This window comes from Chiloscyllium plagiosum, chromosome 39 (genome assembly GCF_004010195.1).
Source record: "Chiloscyllium plagiosum isolate BGI_BamShark_2017 chromosome 39, ASM401019v2, whole genome shotgun sequence".
NCBI lineage: Eukaryota > Metazoa > Chordata > Chondrichthyes > Orectolobiformes > Hemiscylliidae > Chiloscyllium > Chiloscyllium plagiosum.
The window spans coordinates 1,945,934-1,969,512 of NC_057748.1; the positions used below are offsets into that span (position 1 = coordinate 1,945,934).

Here is a 23,579-nt window from a genome sequence, read left to right on the forward strand (position 1 = left end):
AGAGAGAGACCGAGACCGAGAGAGAGACCGAGAGAGAGACCGAGAGAGAGACCGAGAGAGAGACCGAGAGAGAGACCGAGAGAGAGACCGAGAGAGAGACCGAGAGAGAGACCGAGAGAGAGACCGAGAGAGAGACCGAGAGAGAGACCGAGAGAGAGACCGAGAGAGAGACCGAGAGAGAGACCGAGAGAGAGACCGAGAGAGAGACCGAGAGAGAGACCGAGAGAGAGACCGAGAGAGAGACCGAGAGAGAGACCGAGAGAGAGACCGAGAGAGAGACCGAGAGAGAGACCGAGAGAGAGACCGAGAGAGAGACCGAGAGAGAGACCGAGAGAGAGACCGAGAGAGAGACCGAGAGAGAGACCGAGAGAGAGACCGAGAGAGAGACCGAGAGAGAGACCGAGAGAGAGACCGAGAGAGAGACCGAGAGAGAGAGACCGAGAGAGAGACCGAGACCGAGGGAGAGACCGAAACCGAGACCGAGAGAGAGACCGAAACCGAGACCGAGACCGAGAGACAGAGAGACCGAGACCGAGACCGAGAGAGAGAGGGACCGAGAGAGAGACCGAGCACAAGATCGAGATGGACAGTAAGGGGCAGAGAGAGATAGGACATGGTGGGGGAGGAAAACAAGCCAAAAGGCAAGGTACACACCACACCCAGGCACATGTTTGTATACACACACACACACCCACCCACCCACTCCCGCCCCCGGCACCCCCTCTCCCACAGGGCAATCCCTGCTTAGACTCAGTGCCATGACAAAAGTGAACTCTCTCTATCGAAATCTCAGGCTCCAGATCAAGTTGAGTCCATGTTTCCCCACCCCCCACACCATCGTGACTCCTTCCCCATGTTTTAAATAACTGGAGCAGGGCAAATGCTGTCTCTGATCATTTGTAAGGGCTTCTCAAGTGAACAGGAATCTCTTTGCTTTCCACCCCTCACCCGACACCCTCCCCTGGGAAAAAAAAGTTGCTTAGCTGGCTACTTTGTGCTTTTCAGTAAATGAGAATAGCTTTCCTTCACACCCGACTCTGTCCCCGTGGCCCCGGGAAACACCAGCTGAGGCAGCATCCTGAACAAGGGCCTGTTCCATACCTCGGCACCAGTGGGAGCAGGGGCCCACAGTCTCTCGTTCGCTCCAGTCCTTTCCCCCAGCCCCATGCCCTGTCGGTGCTGGTGCTGTGCACAGATCCCATTCCTGAGTGAGGGAGCTGGGAGGAGGGATAGTGAACTCACAGAGAGGAGATGGCATTGGTGGGCTCATCCGGGGAGTGGGCAAGTTTTCAGCAGCCAACTGTCTTCCAGAATCAATAAATAAACCTTGAATTAAAATAAATATATATACATATATATACCATTCCTTCAAAAATTATCTGCATTTAAGTGAGCACGTCTTACAGAACAGACTAGGCGACGTGGAAATATTTTATGTTCACTTTAAGCACCTGCAGGAGTTAGAATACGTATTTCAAACTCAAGGATATTAAACCCTGACCCAGTGATGATAGACACTTGTGGTGTGTCAGCGTTTTCTCTCACTTAAACCAAGGGTTGCCCAGTAAAATGTGTAAAGGTTGCGTGTGAGGGATTCGCATTCTCGTGTCACTCACTCCTGGCCTTCGTTTTCCTCAGTAATCCTGCGTCTGATATCCCTCTGAGGTGCTCGTGTAGGATCCTGTCGACAGTGGTTGCTGGTAAGAGCCTGGCGCTTCCATCTCGTCCCCGGAGAGGTACGGGCCGTAAGGGGCAGAGGTGTCCTGGCTCGGGTCTGTGTACTCCTGGGAGAAAAGAGCAGAGTCGGCTCCCAGGCGGTACCGCTGGTATCCCAGGAATGCCTGAGCAGCCTTTCAACGGAGCAAGGGCAGACAGGAGGCACAGACAAAGAGAGAGAGAGAGAGAGAAAGAGATGGAGCAGAGAGCGAGAGATGGAGCAGAGAGAGAGCGAGCGAGAGGGGTGGAGCAGAGCGCGAGAGGGGTGGAGCAGAGCGCGAGAGGGGTGGAGCAGAGCGCGAGAGGGGTGGAGCAGAGCGCGAGAGGGGTGGAGCAGAGCGCGAGAGGGGTGGAGCAGAGCGCGAGAGGGGTGGAGCAGAGCGCGAGAGGGGTGGAGCAGAGCGCGAGAGGGGTGGAGCAGAGCGCGAGAGGGGTGGAGCAGAGCGCGAGAGGGGTGGAGCAGAGCGCGAGAGGGGTGGAGCAGAGCGCGAGAGGGGTGGAGCAGAGCGCGAGAGGGGTGGAGCAGAGCGCGAGAGGGGTGGAGCAGAGCGCGAGAGGGGTGGAGCAGAGCGCGAGAGGGGTGGAGCAGAGCGCGAGAGGGGTGGAGCAGAGCGCGAGAGGGGTGGAGCAGAGCGCGAGAGGGGTGGAGCAGAGCGCGAGAGGGGTGGAGCAGAGCGCGAGAGGGGTGGAGCAGAGCGCGAGAGGGGTGGAGCAGAGCGCGAGAGGGGTGGAGCAGAGCGCGAGAGGGGTGGAGCAGAGCGCGAGAGGGGTGGAGCAGAGCGCGAGAGGGGTGGAGCAGAGCGCGAGAGAGAGAGAGACAGAGTGAGAGAGAGAGGGGGGGGCAGAGATGGCATGGGGTTGGGGGGAAAGGAATGAGAGAGGAGGGAGTAGCCGGGCCATAGTAAAACAGACATCGAGAGGTGGGACAGTAAAAAGGACACTGCAGTTAGTGATGTTAGCATGCAGAATGTTAATGACCTTCAGAAAGCAAAGCACATTATGAGATCTGTGGTTAACACATTAGAAAGCAGTTTTAAAGGTCTTTGATATGAGCAATGCGACAAATCCAAGCAGTTAATTGTTTTGCATCTGCAGATACACGTCAGTGATAGGGAGACATGGAATACTGAAATATTCTCAGCTCATGTCCATACTAACTCAGCTGTGGAGATTAACCTAACCAGCTAGAACCTTTTATAAAACAGAACTGCAGATACTGGAAATCTGAAACAAAGTACTGGAGAAACTCAGCAGATCTGGCAACATCTGTGGCAGCACTTCAGTTCTGAGGAAGGGTCACTGCACCCGAAATGTTAACTCTGACTTCTGTCCACAGATGCTGCCATACCTGCTGAGTTTCTCCAGCACTTTGTGCTTTTGTAGCAAGATCGTTTGTCAGGCTTTAAATTAATCCTAAAACTGATATAACTTTCAGGACGACACATGACACTTGCTGGGCTATGGGGAGTAGAAAATGTTAGAATCCCACTGGACTGATACACCCTACAGGCTCAAGTGAAGCTTATTTGCTGGAAGTGCAAATATCCAAAGCAGACAGTGAAGAAGATAAATAAATCAAACACGATCATCTGCTCTTAGGATCACAATTTGCAAAATTAGCGAGTTAATGCAAGCAAGGGCAAGGGAGAGAGAGACAGCAGTGGTCAGGTGAAGCAGAGGCACAGCGAAACTTTGGAGGCCAAGGCAGATGAGAGAGAGACAGAGAGAGAGGGTGAGTCTGAGGGTTATGACTATGAGCTAAGTCTGGGGCTTCTCAGATTACTTGATACTAAAACATCCTGAATCTCAATCAGCAAACTGCTACAGGTACAGAATGAGTTAAGGAGTAAGGTAGGGGTATGGGACAACTTACAAAGCTACACCTGCTTATCCCCACAGGCAATAAAATCAAATTTGCTTTCTCCCTCAAAAATGAGATTAGTCACCACAATCACGAGTTATAGCAGCATGAGAGAAAACCACTCAGGCAAGCAGGGATAGTCTAGCAGCTCACAGTGTTCAAACTGCTGTACTTCAGAGTCTGGGTGTTTGGAAGCAGAGAAGGATGCTGTAGTTAAGCAAGAGGAGGGGTTTGCTGGGGTGGGAACAATTTATTGTATTCCTCAGTGAAGGTGATGCCTTTTAATCGATCCATAGCAAAGAGAACCAAATAACCCTGCAAAAGGAAGGTGCAGGAATTGGAATTGGAATTAAAACATATGAGGATTGGAGGATGAGAAGTGGTCAGGAGCTGAAAATAGCAAGCTGTCACTAACAGCATCTCTATGCTCTGTTCTCCAGACCACTCATTAGAAATTAATGGGGGTATAAAACATAATAATCTGAAAGAAATGGTGAATCTCCCTCTATACTGTTCCCCTCAAAAACTACCAGGACAGGGACAGCATGGGATTACATACAGAGTAAAGTTCCCTCTCCTCTTTTAAATTCTCAGTGAGTTTCTCTCTACATTGCCCCCCTCAAATTCTCCAGGACAGTGACAGCATGGGGTTAGATACAGAGTAAAGCCCCCTCTACACTGTCCCGCTCAAACACTTCCAGGACAGGGACAGCACGGATTAGATAGTCAAGCTCTGTGCACCATTCCCACACTGACCATGATTCCTTGATGCTCCGTTGGGTAACTCAGTCCCAAATGTTGGAGTGCCAACCGTTAATTGTTCAAGGGCTCTAATGTGCTGCCATTTTGGAATGTTGCTCATTGGATTTAATGATGTACCTGAAACACTGCATCCTGCAAGTTTTTGAATCAGGTGCCAGAAAGCAGGATTCAACCGGGCAGCTAATTTACTCAGCCAGTACACACAGGAGGCTGAATGGCCACCTTCTGTGCTGTAAACTTTCTCTGGTTCTACGAAATTCCCTTGGAGCCCAGACAGGGGTCAGTTTTCTCCACTGCACTTTTCTGAATGGAATTTGAATGCATTGGCCTAGAATTTGGTCCAAAGCCTTGAAAGTGAATGGACAAGAGAAGATGATCAACACTCTACTATCTCGATGTGACCCCAGGGGAAGGGTTGTAGAATCCAGAAAGTGCAGCAAGAGGCCATTCAGCCCAACCAATCTGTACCAATCCTCTAAAGAGTATTCCACCTCGACTCACCCCATCTCTGTAACCCTGCAGGGGTTTTTTATCATGGCTAACCCACTTAACCTGCACATACCTGGACACTGGGCAATTTTTAGCATGGCTTTGGACTGTGGGATGAAACCGGACCACCTAAAGGAAACCCCCACACAGACACAGGGAGAACGTGCAAACTCCACAAAGACAGTCGCCCGAGGGTGGTATCGAACCGGGGTCCCTGGTGCTGTATGGCACCTAGCCACTGTATAGTCCCTGTCGTTATGGGAGGAGGGGGTAGGTGTCGAACCCAGTGTACCAATGCCGTGCAGGGTGTAGAGGATCTAGAGTGAGACGACTTACCCAGGTGAAGATTGAGAAGAAGGAGAAAGTGATAGCAGCTCGAGCAGCATCAGCTCCTTCCTTTAACGGGTCGTCCTTCTCCAGATCCGTTACTTGCCACTGGTTGGTGAGGAAACAGAATCCCACAAACCATAGGAAGGACCAAAACGCTGTTAGAAGAAACAAACAAAGGAAACTGTGACTCTGCAGCAGAGGGAGGTGGGTCCTGAGGCACGAACAATCCAGAACACCATCCAAGCAGCATCATCGGTTCAGTGCAGAGCATAGACTGGAAGTGGGAGGGAGGGGAGAGAGACACTACATGTAAGGGTGCTGTCTCTGTGGGCAGCAGTAGCATGATGTGGTGGTGGGGGGATCGCAGGTACAACAGAGGGAGCGAGCAAGACAGCGTGGCACCGGGTGAGAGTGACAGATAGCTCACAAGCTACAGAGGGGAGAACATGACAATAAGGGATTGAGCAAGAGAAGCACAAGAGGAAAGGACGAGTGACAGAGTGAGTGTGCGTGAGAGGGTGCAGGCACACGAGAGTGAGAGCAAAAGGGGAAAGGAAATTAGAGAAAGTGTGCACGTTTGTGAGATACAGAGTGTGAGCATAGATGTAAGAGAGGTACATAAATGGAGAGACAGAGGAAACGAGAGAGAAAGAGAGAGAGAGAGCGCGCGCGTGCTACATTTGGAGTCACAGCTAATACTTATCGAATTAAACTCTGCTATTCCCATAGGAGTTCTCTCTTTGGTGTAAAGACCATTTTTAAAAATATTGTGAACGGTACGAAAATGGCTGTTTTAACACCAAGGATTATGGAAGGCATTTCTGAACATTTAAACAGTAAGTTTCTGAAATTCCTTCTAAGTTGTGTTTACCAGGGCTGGGCAAAAAACGAGATTCGGCTGACAGCAGGTTGCTGAGTGGTTTGTAGAATTGTGATGAGTTGTGGATGCCAAAGGCCATCAGCTGACGACTACCTGATTGGCCCTGGGGTAGATGAACAGCTTGTGGGTGTGAACAATAGCAGCAGCAGCCTTTGGATTGCTACAAGGGACAACAATGTGTCTTCATCTCCAGTAAAACACCTAAAGTCTAAAGAATGCTACTTTATCTGCCCTCACCACTTGCTGTAAGCTGTGGCCTTTAACCAGTAATTTTACAGCAAATGTATCAATTGTCTGTGCCTCCCCCTAAATGAAACAAAAAACAAACCTGGGGAGAAAGATTGGAAAATCCCAACAAACAACTCAGTGAACTCTGTGGAATGTGACCATTGAATCACTGCCCCAATAGAAACCAAAAGAACTGAGAATGCAGCAAATCAGAAACAAAAACAAGAATTGCTGGAAAAGCTCGGCAGGTCTGGCATCATCTGTGGTGAGAAATCAGAGTTAATGTTTTGGGTTGAGTTCGAAGGATGGATCACTGGACCCAAAACCCTAACTCTGATTTCTCTCCACAGATGTTGTCAGACCTGCTGAGCTTTTCCAGCAATTTTTGTTTTTGAATAGCTTCCTCGGCTTTTTATGTAGTGTATAAGTGCGCACGAAATGAGAAATAGAAATTTTATAAACTTATATATGTGTGTGTGTGGGGGGGGTGAGAGTCAGAGGGGGAGAGAGAGAGACAGAGAGATTCATAAACTTATGTTAGTCTGCGTGCATGAGAGAGACAGTATATGGCTGAGAGTGAGTGTGTGTTTCTGTGTAAGAGAGAGACAGAATTTTAATATGTCTGCCTGTGCACACGTGCGACAGTATGTGTGTGTATGTCAGTGCATGTGAGAGAGACAGCGAGGGGAGAGGGAGAATCAGGGAAAGAATGAAAGATAGAGTTTCAATATATGTACACCTGTGTCTGCACGTGTGAGTGTGCAAGACAAAGAGTGTGTTTTAATTAGTACAGTTATATCTACAGTTCCCAATTGTTTATCTGTGGTTAGAATTAATGGATTTCTAACAAATACTTCTGGTAAAGTACAGAAACTTGGGTGTGACAGCGTGCACTGTGATAAAACCATTAAGCTGTGTAACAGCTCTGGAAGTAGCAGGGCTAGATTTGCAGGGCAGTGACCCTGAATATTTTTAAGGTCAAGGTTGATCAATTCCGTGCCAAACAAGAATACAAGGTCATTTGTGGAGATGGGAATGTGGAATTCAAAACAATCAAAGCAGCCATGATCTTATCGAATGGTGCAATAGGAGCCAAATGCTCTCCTTTTCCTCCTACTTCATGGGGCAATGTGAATGAGGATCTACTGCTCTCTGAGAGACAAACACTGACCTGAAAATCCAATGTCTCCCAGAACCACCTTTTTGCGATCCTTTACGCTGCTGATCTGTGGAAAGTAAGCATCAAGGGCAAGGAAGGCCATGCAGCCGAGGAAGGCCAGCACACCGATAGTGATACCATAGTTACAGGCGTTGGGATTCCGGTTGAAGATGCAGTGCTGTTCCACCTCCGTAGGTCGGTTCATGTAACCTTCATTGATAATTGATCCAAAGACAACAATCGAAAAGAGCTACAGACACAGAGTGGGAGAGAAAAAGGAAGATAAACTCCAGGTTGGGTGTTCCAGCTCAGCCTATTGTAGGCCAATTTAGGCCCCTAAACATCAAGCTGAATTGGTGTTATCGCCTACAGCAGTAACGTAATTTCACAACATCATTCATCTATGCTTATTAACTAACTCTGAGCTACACAGTCTGAGAACGCAGCTTTAAACAAAATCCACTCCAATGTAACATCACATTCCTGGGCGTGCTGCCATGGCAACCTCATGGACCACCTACCCAGCTTGGTGCTTGACTGCCTAACCCCACAGAGAGAGAACTGGACAACTGGAACAATAGAGACAGTGAGCACAAGACAGAGAGTGAGAGATATAGAGTGTGTGAGTTAGACAGAGAACAAGAGAGGTTGCAAGGTCTTGTGCTCACTGTCTCTATTGTTCCAGTTGTCCAGTTCTCTCTCTGTGGGGTTAGGCAGTCCCTGAAGAGGGAGCCACTCCTCGAGTTCAGCAAGTAGATCATCACACTTTTATATTTTAATACTTATTTTGTTTTTATTAATTCATGAATTGTGGGCTTGATCAATACTGATTGCTAACACATAATTCCTCTTAAAGTGGTGGTGAGCTGCCATGTTGAACCATTGTAGTCCATATAGTGCTGGTTCATCACAGCACTGTCAGGGAGTTACAGTCTTGACGTGAAAAATCAAGGAACAGTGATACATTTTCAAATCAGGATGGTAAGTGGCTTGGAGGCGAACTTACAGATGGTGGTGTTCCTATGTATCTGCCATCCTTGTCTTTCTAGACAGCAGTGGTTGTGGATTTGGAAGTTGTTGTCTAAGGAGCCTTTATTAATTTCTGCAATGCATTTTATTGATGGTGTGGTTCTGTTCGCCGAGCTGGGAATTTGTGTTGCAGACGTTTCGTTCCCTGTCTAGGTGACATCCTCAGTGCTTGGGAGCCTCCTGTGAAGCGCTTCTGTGATGTTTCCTCTGGCATTTATAGCGGTTTGTACCTGCCGCTTCCGGTTGTCAGTTCCAGCTGTCCGTTGCAGTGGCTGGTATATTGGGTCCAGGTCGATGTGGCTTATTGATTGAATCTGTGGATGAGTGCCATGCCTCTAGGAATTCCCTGGTGTTCTCTGTTTGGCTTGTCCTATAAAAGTAGTGTTGTCCCAGTCGAATTCACGTTGCTTTCGTAGTTTAGGACTTGGTCTGTGTGTGTGGCTTTCCTGCACAAAACACTACATAGGACAAACAGGAAGACAGCTAACGATCTGCATCCATGAACAACAACTTGCCATGAAACGACACGACCAGCTATCCTTAATAGCCACACACGCAGATGACAAGCAACATGATTTCGACTGGGACAACACTACTATTTTAGGACAAGCCAAACAGAGAACAGCCAGGGAATTCCTAGAGGCATGGCACTCATCCACAGATTCAATCAAGACAGCTAACGATCCGCATCCATGAACACCAACTCACCACGAAACGACACGACCAGCTATCCTTAATAGCCACATGCAGATGACAAGCAAAATGAATTCGACTGGGACCACACTACTATTTTAGGACAAGCCAAACAGAGAACAGCCAGGGAATTCCTAGAGGCATGGCACTCATCCACAGATTCAATCAATAAGCACATCGACCTGGACCCAATATACCAACCACTGCAGGATGTCACCTAGACAGGGAACGAAACGTCTGCAAAACAAATTCCCAGCTCGGTGAACAGAACCACAACAACGAGCACCCGAGCTACAAATCTTCTCTCAAACTTTGAGCATCTTATTGATGAATAGAATTGACTAGGTTAGGATAGAATAGCCTTCATTGTCACATGCACTTGAATGACTGCAGTGAAAAGATTGTATTTTGGCCTCTTGGTGCCATCTCAAGTACAGGGGACCTAGGTACAGATATTTTAAGTGTTGTTACAGAATTGAAATAGTGAAACAAATAAAGACTAACATGGGAATACAAAGTCTATAAACACTCCTGAATGTTTATAAATGTCTTTAAAGTACTCCATGCCCGCTAGGCCTCAGAACACGAGGGCTTGCTGCCTCAACGTGCTGGTCTCCATCCAGGACTCATTCCCCTCAGCCAGCCTGGGCTCCCCCTACACCCACTCAGGCTGTGGCTCAGCCAAAGGCACGTACTCTGTGTCCGGCTCCAGGACTCTGCCTGTGTGCACCACACTCCGGGACTCACCCCGCGCATGCTCTGCTCCCCCTGTCTGCAGCTGATCTCCTGCCCTGGGCTGGACTTGGATGCCGTTCTCCATTCCCTTCAGGTGAGATAAGTTAAAAATTGAGTGGGTGTGGGGGGGCAGAACTGCAGCAAGAGGGAGAAAAGAGAGAAGGAGCTTGTGAGCAGAGGAGCTCTGGGTGGTGTGTCTAACTCTGTCACCATGGTTACACGCTGCTGCTACTACGAAGCGGTGATAGTAGAGAGAGTAAACATTTGTGGATGTGGTGCCAATCAAGCAGGCTGCTTAGACCTGGATGGCATCGAACTTCTTGTGTACTGTTAGAACTGCACTCATGCAGGCAAGTGAGCAATATTCCATCACACTTGTAGATAGTGGACAGGGGCTTTGGGGAGATATGGCGGAGTTATTTGCTGCAGATTCCTAGCCTCTGACCTGGTCTTGTAGCCACTTAAAAAGGCTGGTTCAGTTCTGCTTCTGGTCAATGGTAACCCCAAGAATGTTGATAGTGGGGAATTTAGCAATGAATTCACCATTGAAAGGCAAGAGGTGATGGTTAGATTCTCTCTTCATAGAGACTATCATTGCCTGGTCACCACTTGCCTGGTGTGAATGTTAATTGCCACTTCTCAGCCCAATTCTGAATATTATTCAGTTCTTACTACACTTGGACATGGACTGCTTCAGTAACTGAGGAGTTGTGAAATGATGCTGAACATTCCCAGTTTTGACTTATGAAGGAAAGGTCATTGATGAAGCAGCTGGAGGATGGTTAGGCCTAGTACACTATCCTGAGGAACTCCTGCAGAGATATCCTGGAGCTGAAATGACTGACATCCAATAACTCTCCAAAACAATCTCCATCCTCTTCCTCTGTGCCAGGTATGATTGCAACCAGCAGAGACTTGCCCCCTGCTCCCCGATTCCCATTGACTCCTGTTTTGCTAAGGCTCCTCAAAGCCACTATCAACCAAATGTGGACTTGATGTCAAGGGCAGTCACTCTTATCTCACCATTGCAATTCTGCTCAACCAAGGTTGTAATGAGGTCAGGAGACATGTGGTCCTGGTGAACCCAAACTGGGTGTCACTGAGCAGGTTATTGCTGAGTTGGTGCTACTTGTTAGCACTGGTTGATGACACCTTCCTTTACTTGACTAATGACTGAGAGTAGATTGTGGTGGTAAATGGCCAGAATGGATTTTGCTGTACAGGACATTTCTCGACAATTATCCAAATTGTTAGGTAGACTCATTTCGGGAACTCCGACCACAATGCCGTATTTCTTCTCCCGGCTTACAGGCAAAAGCTCAAGTGGAGACTTCCCCTCGTGGATAAAGGTCCAGTGCTGGACGGTGGAAGCAGAGGATCAACTGTGGTGCTGTTTGGAATCGTCTATGTTCAAACAGTCCGCAGGTACCCAGGTTGGGTACACCACCACCACCATCACAGCCTTTATCAGTAAGTGTGTGGAGGGCTGCATACCGAGCAAGTCAATCCAGGTGTTCCCCAACAGGAGACCCTCGATGAATCATACAGAACCTGCTACAAACTGTGTGAAGCCTTCAGATCAGAAGACCCACTCAAATATAAGGAATCTAAGTATGACCTTCACAGAGCCATTAAGACAGCAAAGGACCAATACCGATCCAAACAGACACCCGGCGACTATGGCAAGGACTGAGTGACATCACAAGTTCAAAGAAGAGTCAGTGCAAGATAGCTGACGATGACATATCCCTCCCAGACCGTCTCCCAGAACTTTGGCAGAGAGGTAGCACCTATTCCGACAGGTCCTGACAAACCTATCCTAACAGTCACTGCATCAGAGGTCAGATCAGTTTTCCTTTGCATTAATCCAAAGAAAGTGATGGGAACAGACGGAGTACCAGGCCGTGCAGTCAGAGCATGTGCAGATTGACTGGCAGAGGTCTTCCCGGGCATCTTCAACCTCTCCCTGCAGCAGGCCACTGTCCCTGCCTGTTTCAATAATGCCAACATTATCCCTGTGCCTAAGGCGGCTCATGCAGCATGTCTCAATGACTACCACCCAGTGGCCCTAACTTCAGTGGTAGGAAGTGCTTTGAAAGGTTGGTCATGGCATTAAACAAATCCAGCCTCCCCACCATCCCTGACCCACTTTAATTTACCTATTAGACCAACAGATCCACGTCAGGTGCCATATCACTTGCCCTTCACTCCTCCCTAGAACATGGTGACACGAAGAACAGCTACATAAGAATCCTACTCATTGACTACAGTTCAGCCTTCAACACTATTATCCCCTTGAGACTGAATTCTAAACTTAGTGATCTCAGACTAAGCCCCACTCTCTGCAACTGGATCCTCAGTTTCCTGATCCACAGGCCACAATCAAAGACGACTGGGGACAATATTTCATCATCAACACTGGAGCCCCCTAAGAGTGCGTACTCAGCCCCCCTACTGTACTCACTGTATACCCATGACTGTGTCGCCAAATACCAGACTACTGCCATTTACAAGCTCGCTGATGACATCACTATATTCGGTCGAATCTCACATGGCAACAAAACAGACTACAGACAGGAGGTGGAAGACCTGGAAAAATGGTGCACTGAGAACAACCTAGCTCCCAATGCCAGCAAAACCAAGGAACTCATTATTGACTTTCAGCAGAATGTTACTCATGCCCCCCCTACACATTAACAGCACAAAGGTGGAACGAGTGGAGAGCATCAAGCTCCTGAGAGTGGTCATCCACAACAAGCTTTCTTGGACTGTTCATGTGGACGCACTGGTTACAAAGGCCCAACAACGTCTCCTATTCCTCAGGCAGCTGAGGAAATTTGGCATGACAGCAAATAGCCTTGCCAACTTTTATAGGTGCGCCACTGAGAGCATTCTGTCTGGATGTCTCACTACCTGGTATGGTAACTGTACCATTCAAGATCGGAGATGGTTACAGAGAGTGGTGTTAGGGCTGAGTTCAATCACAAAGGCCAACCTCCCATCTACAGAATCCATCTACCAGGCCCGCTGTCAGGGAAAGGCCGCCAGCATTTTCAAAGATCCATCCCATCCAAGCAATGCTTTTTTACAACCTCTACCATCAAGAAGGTACAGAAGTCTGAACACATGCACCAGCCGGTTTCGCAACAGTTTCTACCCTACTGTTGTTAGAATACTGAATGGACTCACAAACCCTTAACATTCGCCTGTAGCTGTGTTTTAGTTTTTGCTGCTGTTACCATTATTTACTATCTATGCTACCTAACTCTGTGATCTGCTTGGATTGCTCACAAGACAAAGCTTTTCACTGTGCCTTAGTACACTTGACAATAAATTCAATTCAATTTAATTCAATTCAGATTCCAGTATTGTCACTGTACTGGGACAGCTGGGCTTAGGGCTCTGCAATTGCTGGAGCACAAGTCTTCATTGCTATTGCTGCAATGTTGTCAAGGCCTGTAGCCTTTACAGTATCCAGTGCCTTCAGCTGTTTCTTGATAACACATTGTAAAGACCGGAGTTTTTTATTTTTCTGTATTACAAAATAAGGCTAGTTCAAAATCACTGCACTTTTTTAAAGCATGTTACCTGACACTCAATGTAAATACTGTTCACACAGCTGTTGATTCAACAAGTGGGGGAAGCCTGATTACAGAGGAGCTGGAACCAGGGAGCGGTGTTTGAAGGGAGATTTGACTGGCCACAGGTAGCTGATTGATACTTGGTCACTAGTCCACAGACCAAGGACAAAGGCTTTTTGCCTGCCAACAACCATGTGATTGGCTCCCAGGTAGCCAAACAGCTTTGGGATAGGAATGTTTGGGGCAGAAGCTATCAGACCTTTGGGAAGGAAGGTGCTGTTTCTGCTCTGCAGTAAAAGAAAAGCATCTCAAATCTGAAAATAGCCAGTTTGTTTCCCCTTTCCAGTTGCTGTAAACTGTGATTTTTGTTTAATAAGTCAGAGACCTTTATAAGTCACCCTGTGCCTCCTGCAAAAACAGGCTAATAAGGAAGATAAAGAATCGGCATTCTGATCAGCAAACTCTGACAGGACTCACTGAACTGCTGCCCTCAGATCCCACCTCCCTCAATCTTTAACACCCATGTTGTTTGAGTGTCTTTCTGTATGTGAGCTAGAGGCAGAATTTTATAAGTGGGCTAGAGTTTTAACTAAAGTAGTTATATATTGACAGCACATAACCAGGACAGAACCCCACTGGTCCTCACCTACCACCCCACCAATCTCCATGTACAGCGCATCATCCGCCGTCATTTCCGCCACCTCCAAACGGACCCCACCACCAAGGATATATTTCCCTCCCCTCCCCTATCAGCATTCCGTAAAGACCACTCCCTCCGTGACTCCCTCGTCAGATCCACACCCCCCACCAACCCAACCTCCACTCCCGGCACCCTCCCCTGCAACCGCAGGAGGTACAAGACTTGCGCCCACACCTCCCCCCTCACCTCCCTCCAAGGCCCCAAAGGAAACTTCCATATCCGCCACAGATTCACCTGCACCTCCACACACATCATCTATTGCATCCTCTGCACCCGATGTGGCCTCCTCTATATTGGGGAGACAGGCCGCCTACTTGCGGAGCGATTCAGAGAGCACCTCTGGGCCACCCGGACGAACCAACCCAACCAACCTGTAGCACAGCATTTCAACTCCCCCTCCCACTCCACCGAGGATATGCAGGTCATTGGACTCACCCACCGCCAAACCACAACAACGCGACGGTCGGAGGAGGAGCGTCTCATCTTCCGACTGGGAACCCTCCAACCACAGGGGATGAAGCTGGACAAACTTTCCTCATTCCTGAAGAAGGGCTTATGCCCGAAATGTCGATTTTCCTGTTCCCTGGATGCTGCCTGACCTGCTGCGCTTTTCCAGCGACACATTTTCAGCACATAACTATCAACTTGCAGTTAACAACAATTACTATTTAGACAAATAAGTAGATGCTAAGTACAGAAACCTGGTTAATACCAGGGGCGGCATGTGGCTTACTGGTTAGCACAGAGTCCCAGGTTCAATTCCAGCCTCAGGCAACTGTCTATGTGGAGTTTACACATTATCCCAGTGTCTACATGAGTTTCCTCTGGGTGCTCCGGTTTCCTTCCACAGTCCAAAGGTGTGCAGATCAGGTGAATTGGCCATGCTAAAACTGCCCATAATGTTAGATGCACTAGTCAGAGGGAAATGGTCTGGGTGGGTTACTCTTCGGAGGGTCAGTGTGGACTTGTTGGGCCTAAGGGCCTGTTTCCACAATGTAGGGAATCTAATCTAATCATACATTGTCAACCTGGGTATAAAAAAGCAGGAAATTTTTAAAAATCTTTTACATTTGTGAAGTCTCCAAGAGTAGCAAGCCTTGATTTCCAGAACACTACCCGATAAGGTATAACAACATAGAGTAAATCGAATAGGCTGAATGCTGGGGTCTGTGATACTGGTGATCTCTGGACACATACATTCATACAGCACAGAAGCAGGCCCTTCGGTCCAACTCATCCATGCTGACCAAGTTTCCTAAACTGAACTAGTCTCATTTGCCTGCATTTGGCCCATATCTCTCTAACCCTTTCCTATCCATGTACCTGTCCAAATGAGTTTTAAATGTTGCAATTGAACCCATCTCTACCACTTCCTCTGGCAGATCATTGCATATACACACCTCTGTGTGTATGTGAAAACGTTGCATCCATCCACTTGGCACTTCCAGCTACAGATTGCTGCAAATACCTCAGTTGTTCTTTTTGTTTGCCCTGATGTGCTGGGCTCCTCCATCATGCAGGGTGGGGATATTTGTGGAGCCTCCTCCTCCAATGAGGTGTTTAATTGTCCACCAACATTCACGACTGAATATGGAAGGATCGTAGAGCTTAGATCATTTCACCATTTAAACTAAAGTACTGTATTTTAACCTGCAAGGCACAGGTGTAATGTTTTTGAAGCACTCATGTACATAAACACAATCCTTCCAATATTGAGAAGCAGGAGGGAATCAACCAGTTTGATTCGAAGTAATTGCTTCTGATTCCCAGGATGCAGTAAAGCTTCCAAAGACCGACTGCATTTCGTAACTAAAAATACAGAGTTGCTGAAATGAAAATAGAAAGCATATTTCAAAGCACTTTATAGGCATCAAGGTGTAGTTGCTAGAATAAAAGAAGCATGGCAAATTACTGCTTGTGCAGTGTGATAAATGTTACAGTACTTTGTTTTAATGACGGTGGTTGAGGGATAAATATTGGAAACAGGACACCAGGGTTAAATCCCTCTTCAAATAAGGCCATGGGACTTTTTGCATCCAGTTATGAACACAGACAGGATCTAAGTTTAAGACTATCAGAAAGACAGCTCTGCCAACAATGTAGGCTCTTCCTCAGGACTGCAGTGGCCGTTTTAATTTGGACTTTGCGCTGAGGCTCCTACAGTTTGAAATTGAAAAACAGAAACTTCAAGCAGCCAACACAACAAACAGTGGGCTTGTCACATGAGGAGCACGGGAGAGGTCTCAATGCTGGCTCTTCATCTGCTCCATCCGAAGGGAGGAGGTTTCGGGTCCACGTGGTCCTCAGGCGGAACTTAAAAATACCGACTCTAATTCGCTGGACTGTGTGCTAACTTTGTTCTTCACAGGCCCTGCAGCAGCCAAGATGAAAGAGCCAGTAATTTGCCACAGTGTAGTGGGGCAGCAGGGTGAGGATTATTTGAGAAACTGTGACCACGTTACAGCAACACTTCGGCCATAAGGCTTCAGTTAAGATTGAAAAATAAGATCCTAGAGCCCAAAATAATGATCACTGTTATTGAACATCCTCCCAAAGATCAGTGACCTCTGGCGCCTAGTTTGACGAGGGCACAGGCCAGAGGAAACCACCACCAAATTGGGGGAATTGCCCATCAATCCCTGGAGTTTTCTTCTTAATTTCTGTTCTGCAGTGTTCAAGACAGCAGTTCCTCACCACCTGCACAAGGATAAATCAGGTCGACAGGCAAGAAGTATCAGCGTTGCCAGAGTTAGCCACATCACAAGATACAAAAGGTGCTACCCAGCGACTGCGGAAATTTAAGGACATGGAAGAGCATCAAGCAGGCAATCAACATGTTATCCAAGGAGAGAAGAACAGGCACTAAATGTCATCACGCTGTCTGCTCACCCATCTCTTGACGGTTTGTGGGCTTTTGCTGTACTCAGAGCAGTTGCCATATTTCTTTATAAAACAGTGACAGAAAGACAAACTCAGTTCACTAGCCTCGAGTGCTTTGCATCACCCCATGCTTTCTGACCTACAACGGCATGCCTCAATTTTCAAATTCTTATCCTTTAAATCTTCATGGCCTTGCTTATCTCTTACCTTTGCCAGCCCCAGATCATCCTCAGTGTCATCTGCACACCTCTGTCTCCTGAGTATTCTCCATACAGGAAAGAGCCACAGCTACTCTGACCTTGGACTCCATGAGGGTTGACTAGTTGGGGATCAGAGCACCAAATCAGAGAATCGATCTGATGCAGAACGTTCAACTCCAGAGCAAGTCCCAGTATCCCAGGAATCTAAAGCCTTCCCTCCTGCACTACTTTTTAGCAATGCATTCATCTGCCCTATTTCTACGCTTACTTGCACCAGTCACTGGGAATAACCTGGAAGTTAATATACACTTGAGGTCGAGCATGCTAATTTCCTACCTAACTCCTTAAATTCTGATTGCAGAACCTCATCTCCCTACCAACCAAAGCCATTGGTGCCAATTGTTATGGACTAGGCCAGACCACTCAAAACATTCTTAAGCAGGCAGCCCAGACTGTAGCTTTGCTATTTGTTTCGGTAAGTGTATAGTGAAAATTACTCAGAGTAGTTAGCTAGATTGACTACCAGGTATTAAAACTGATAATGAAACACAAAAAACTGAATAAAGAATATGTACAGAACTCAGTCTATCCAAACGACTTAATTATGCTGCTCCGAATATACACAACAGTCCCAATGAACAAAACCCTTACACACTGTCAAAATGAAACAAAGGCTTACAAGTCCAAGTTAGAAGGGCAGAAGGAGAGAGAGTCCAGCAGCCTGTTTCCACACAGCTCTACAGCTGAACTTCCTAACTTAACCTCAGTTTCCATGACTGGCCACTCCCCTTTCATTACACAAGTTACTTCTAAACATAAAAGCTTTGGCCTAAAGTCTCATCTGTTTACATATAAACAAAGAGGCCTCTCAATGCCCTTTTATCTTTGTACCAAACCCAGCTGCTTTGGAGCCCGGAGTGTTTTACCACCCCTCTGAAAAAAAAATCAAGGACACAGTATCCTTGAGAAAAGGATCAGTTTTGTGACACAATGTGGACCATGACCTCTGGCTGTTCACCCTCCTCCAGAAGAATGGCATGCAGCTGCTCTGAGAGCTTCTTGACCATGGCACCAATGGGGCAATGTACTATCTGGACTCATGTCAATGACCACAGAAAGATAACAAGTGCATCCCTCATCACTATTGCTCCTCCTTTATTTTCCTCTCCTACTACATAGCAAAGCACATGTAATACACAAACGTGGCTCTGATTGCACTCCCTTGAGACATCAAAATCCTTACCAGCTTCCAAAACAGAAAAATGTGTCAGCAGCACACCAAGGGACCCCGGCACTATCTGCCTGGTGGTAGCTCATTCCCTTGCTGCTTCCAGGCACTTAAGCTGCAGTGAGAGTACCTCTCTGTATGTACCATCCCATACAACAATCAGCCTCAACAATATACCACAGTGACTCAGCCACTGCTCAAACTCAGAAACCCAGATCTTAAGTATCAGTGGTTGGTGAAACTTCCAGCACATGTAGTTGTCTATGCCCAGGAACGTCCTGTACACAAAATGCAACTCCAACTCCAACTCGGCCGATTGTTACCCTCGATCATCAGTAAAATGATGGCAGGAGTCATCAAAAGTGCTAGCACATTGCACTTGCATAACAATAGCCCGCTCACCCTGGTTTCAATTTGGGTTGCACCAAGGCCAGTCAGCTCCCAAACTTCATTACAGTCTTGGCTCAAAGATGGACATTGCTGAACTCCAGGTGAGAATAAGAGAGACACTACCCTTGACATCAAGGCTGTGTTCAACCATATGTGGCATCACAGGGCCCAAACAAAATTAGAGGCAATGGGAATCGGTTAAGGAAGGGCAATACAGGCTGGCTGAGCTCACATCCTATGAATGAATAGAAAAACCCCAGCTGGGGCCATGACCTCCCACATATTGCACATAGATATCAACATCCAGAGTAGCTGTTAACCCCATTCTGGCTGCGGTAAATTTATCTCCTTGTCATGATGCTGTGGGTGGAACCTGCCCTCAGGCAGAGAACTCAAGATGGAGATCTAGCTCAAATCCAGCTAAAAGCTCAAGAAGCAAGTGGACTTAAGATTGAGTACTCTGGAAATAAGCTACAATTTTTCAAGCAAAATCTCCCTCCAAATGAATGAGACTAGATGGTGGTCTGCAAGTGGCACTCCCTCCAACTAAATCCCATTGTTCTCTTTGCTTCTCTCTCCCCAGTAGCAATGTTTTACTAAGGAAGCTAATGTGGGCGGCACGGTGGCACAGTGGTTAGCACTGCTGCCTCGCAGCGCCAGAGACCCGGGTTCAATTCCCGCCTCAGGCGACTGATCCACACTGTAATGTAATGTAATGTAATGTAATCTAATCCTCCAGGCGTCTAATCAGAAGGGAACAGAGAATCAACAAGAGCTTTAGTGATGCAGCAAACAGACTGCCCCGAAACCTGCCCTCCCTGACCTCTATTCCTCCCCTCTCTGAAATCTCCTTACGAGAAAAGTCTCTCAGTGTCAATCTCTCCCGTTGAACAGGGAATGGGCTGATTAAACCGGATATAGAAGGACAAAAGCCCCTTTCTCCTCTCAACTCAGTTGTGGTAATAAATGCCTGACATCAATCCATTAGCAAGGTTTCCCTTGTATAACGGAAGCACTGGTAGATCAGCCCATGCTTAACACTCCCAGATGTAAGAATAACCCTATCTTGGTCAATGAAGACTGAGTGGGCTTCAGTGGTGCAGAAATGGTGCTTGGTTTATACGTTTCGTTCAATATTACCCTTCTTTTGATATCCCATCTACCACTTCCCTGTTTTCTATTAAATTTGTTGACCTATTTTGGCAATTACATGATTATTATATGCTTTTAACCTGATTACTTCATCTATATATGGATTTTGTGATGTAATTTACACTGCACTTCAGCCTTTGGACAGTGACATGATTCTTGAATTAAATACAATAAACATCAATACTATGGATCAAATGTTTAACCTGCAAAAAACACCCACAACCCAAGTGTCTCTGATCACCCCATACTAAAACAGGGGCTCAGGACAAACTCCCGCAATTTCAATCTGCATTACAACTGGTTTTTGCTACTCAGATGGAGATAAGGGGGACTGTTTTATCACAGCAAGGTATTGTTATCTAAAACATACTGCCTGAAAGGGAGGGAGAAGTTGATTCAACAGGAACTTTCAAAAGGAATTTGGATAAATATTTGTAAAAGGAACTTTTTGTGGGTTTATTTTGAGGGTGGGAAGTTGTGGGGTAATTGCGAAACCCTCATGTTTTCTCAAGTTTCCAAAGGGCCTCTTTTGTACTGTATCATCTGTTATGTCCCCAGCTAATGTTATTATTGACAAGTCAAATCCCAAAAAGGAATTTGACTTGATAGATATTTTTGGCCTTTACAATGTGGCCTTTTACTGAAACACAAACATGCAATGCTGCAGATGAAATTTTAACAGAAGTTTATCACGCAAAGGAAGGATAACCAGACTCAAATTATTCATGTATATATATAAGTCAAGCGATAGTGACTATATTCTGTCTCTTAGTGATGGTCACAGCCCGGCATTTTGTATGGCATGCATGTTACTTGCCACTTGTCAGCCCTAGCCTGGATATTGTCTGGACCTTGTTGCATTTGGACATGTTTCAAATGTGTTTTTATTGAATTCAAATTCCACCATCTACCATGGTGGGATTTGAACCTGGGTCCCCAGAACATTATCTGGGTCTCTGGATTAGGTCTCGTGGTGATACCACTAGGCCTTCACCTTCTCTTGAGAGAAAGGTCAGTGCTGCCTTCCACTGTAGGGATTCTGATATGATTGCAACCAAACGTGTTAACTCACTTTAAATTTGGGTGGATGTTATGACCTTTTTTAAATTGTTTTTTTCTCCCCCCTTGAACTTTGGTTATCATTTGGGTGAGGTTGGTTGCGCAAGGAGCAGGGTGAAAATGGCAGCACTGATGTACTGGTCACATCTTTGCCTGAAATGAGAAATCTGTCCCAAAAAGTCTTAAAGAGCAGCAAGGAGGTCTAGGTCCACCATCCACAATGTGAATCAGGTGCACCATGACTGTCTTAACTCATGGGCTCTTCTTAAAACTGTCAAAATCACCAACACTACACCTTTTTTCCTTCACCTTCCTGGTATTTGGGTTATTGTTTGTCGCCTGAGGGAAGCAGGGATAGCAGCACCATCAGGACAAATGTAGTGACTAAGATACCAACTAAATGAAGTGTGCTACATTGGAAAGAAACGGCCTTTTATTTAGAGCTGTAAATATCCAGCACTTAAGTTGCATATGTAGTTTCAGAAAAGCTTGAAGCGAGAATCTTTTTGAAGGTATTATATATTGCTCATCCTAAATTGCTCTGTGGTAGTGGGCTGCTGGAGATCAAGAAATGGTAATATAATTTAAAGAATGCCAAGTTTCTCACCATGATTTTGAAGTGGTGTTTCCTTCTGTTTACCCTAATCCTACCTTTAGGTTTAGTAAGTATTTTGAAGGGAGATTTGGTGAATTGACACAGTGCATCTGTTTTCCCTGGAGCGTTGGAGGCTAGGGGGTGACCTTCGAGGTTTACAAAATTGAGGGGCATGGAAAGGGTAAATAGGCAAAGTCGTTTCCCAGGGATCAGGGAGTCCAGAACTAGAGGGCATAGGTTTGGGATGAGAGGGGAAAAATATAAAAGACACCAACAGGGCAATCTTTTCACACAGGGTGGTACGTGTATGGAATGAGTTGCCAGAGGATGTGGTGGAGGCTGGTACAATTGCAACATTTAAGAGGCATTTGGATGGGTATATAAATAGGAAGGGTTTGGAGGGATATGGGCCGGGTGCTGGCAGGTGGGACTAGATTGGGTTGGGATATCTGGTCGGCATGGACAGGTTGGACCGAAGGGTCTGTCATCCCCAATGAGCATCGATGATGCAGACTACAAACAACCTGTTAGCATAACAAAGCTCCAAATGAATAACCGCCTTTTCATCAAAAGCAGACAAACAGCACAGCTCAGTTCAGAACGCCATAGACATGTGCCCATGTTGGCAATTTCCCACTGCCATCACTGCTCACTGCAGGGTGTCCCACTAAACACACTGCCTTTACATACAATGGAACACACCCAGTATCCCTCCAGCCAGCCCAGCGGACCATAAGGAATTCTCATTCACCCTCCAATAATCAGTGCTTCTACATCAGGGAAGAGAAACTTATCATGATTCAGCCACAAAGCATGTCGTATACAAAGGATGCTGAATACTGTCCATGAACAATGGCCCTCTCAGGTATAAAGAACCTCAAAATCAAAATACCAGCATCAATCCTTCAAGTCCAGTGGCAAGAAAGGTAGTCCTCTCCCAAGCCCACCTGCCCAGCACTTGAGGCACTGATCACTCAAAATCAGCCCCGCTGAATGGGACATGTCATGCCTGACACCAGACTCTGAAAACAATTGTTCGACTAGGAACGAGTGTGGCAAGAGACTCCCAGGAATACAGCGAAAATACCTTGGTGTCCTCAAAACCTGCAACCAGCTAAAATACCCGCGCCAACTCACTTCTGACCCTGTCTCGTCAACAACCAAATGAAGGAGTCAAGGAGTTGTTAAGTGGAAATCATGTCAAACTAATTTGCTGGAGCTTTCTGAAGAGTCGAAAAGTGTGGTGCTGGAAAAGCACAGACGGTCAGGCAGCAACCGAGGAGCTGGGCAGAAGCCCTTCATCACCTTTTTTGAAGAGACTGCAGAGTGAATGGATGAGGCTAAGGCTGTAGGTGTGGTGTACATGGACTTCCAAAAGGTGTTCAATTCCAGTGCGACTCAACAGACTTGAGGAAAGTGAGAGATCATGAAATAAAAGGGTTTGGAAGCAATGTAGGTAGAAGATCAGCTGAGGAATACAAAACAGAGTCATCGTACACAAGCAATTTATTGGCTGGAGAACAGTTAAGAATGGATTTCCCCAGGGTACAGTATTGGGATCCTTGCCTTTCTTGTAATATATTAATATCTGAATCTCAGTGAGCAGGAGATAATTTCAAAGTTTGATTTGATTTATTATTGTCACGTGTACCAAGATAGAGTGAAAAGTATTGTTTTGTGTACTAACCAGACAAATCATACCTTACATAAGTACATCAGGCTAATAGAACAGAATGTAGAATGTAGTACTACAGCAATAGAGAAGGTGCAGAGAAAGATCAACTCTAACATGAGGGGCCCGTACATAAGTCTGATAACAGTGGGGAAGAAGCTGTTCCTAAGTTTGCGGACAATACAAATCTTGGAAAAAATGTAAACTAGGAAGAAGACAGTGTAAACCTTAAAAAGGACA

At 46.6% G+C, this 23,579-nt stretch overlaps 1 protein-coding gene across 2 annotated transcripts in view; it reads right to left on the reverse strand.

Moving 5' to 3' along the window:
• Nucleotides 1–505: 505 nt before the first annotated feature.
• The window catches only part of LOC122542103 (synaptogyrin-1-like), a 23,728-nt gene continuing 654 nt past the window's right edge, over nt 506–23,579 (reverse strand). Inside the window, exons 2-4 of one of the 2 annotated variants that reach the window (XM_043679470.1) lie at nt 7,438–7,675; nt 5,165–5,313; nt 506–1,850 (exon numbers count right to left, since the gene is read on the reverse strand). In XM_043679470.1, the coding sequence (XP_043535405.1) occupies nt 1,635–1,850; nt 5,165–5,313; nt 7,438–7,675 (603 nt within the window). In that variant the 3' untranslated portion in view covers nt 506–1,634. Of the gene's footprint in view, nt 1,851–3,030; nt 3,893–5,164; nt 5,314–7,437; nt 7,676–23,579 lie in introns of those variants that run through there. The other variant, XM_043679471.1, reaches the window with a different exon arrangement.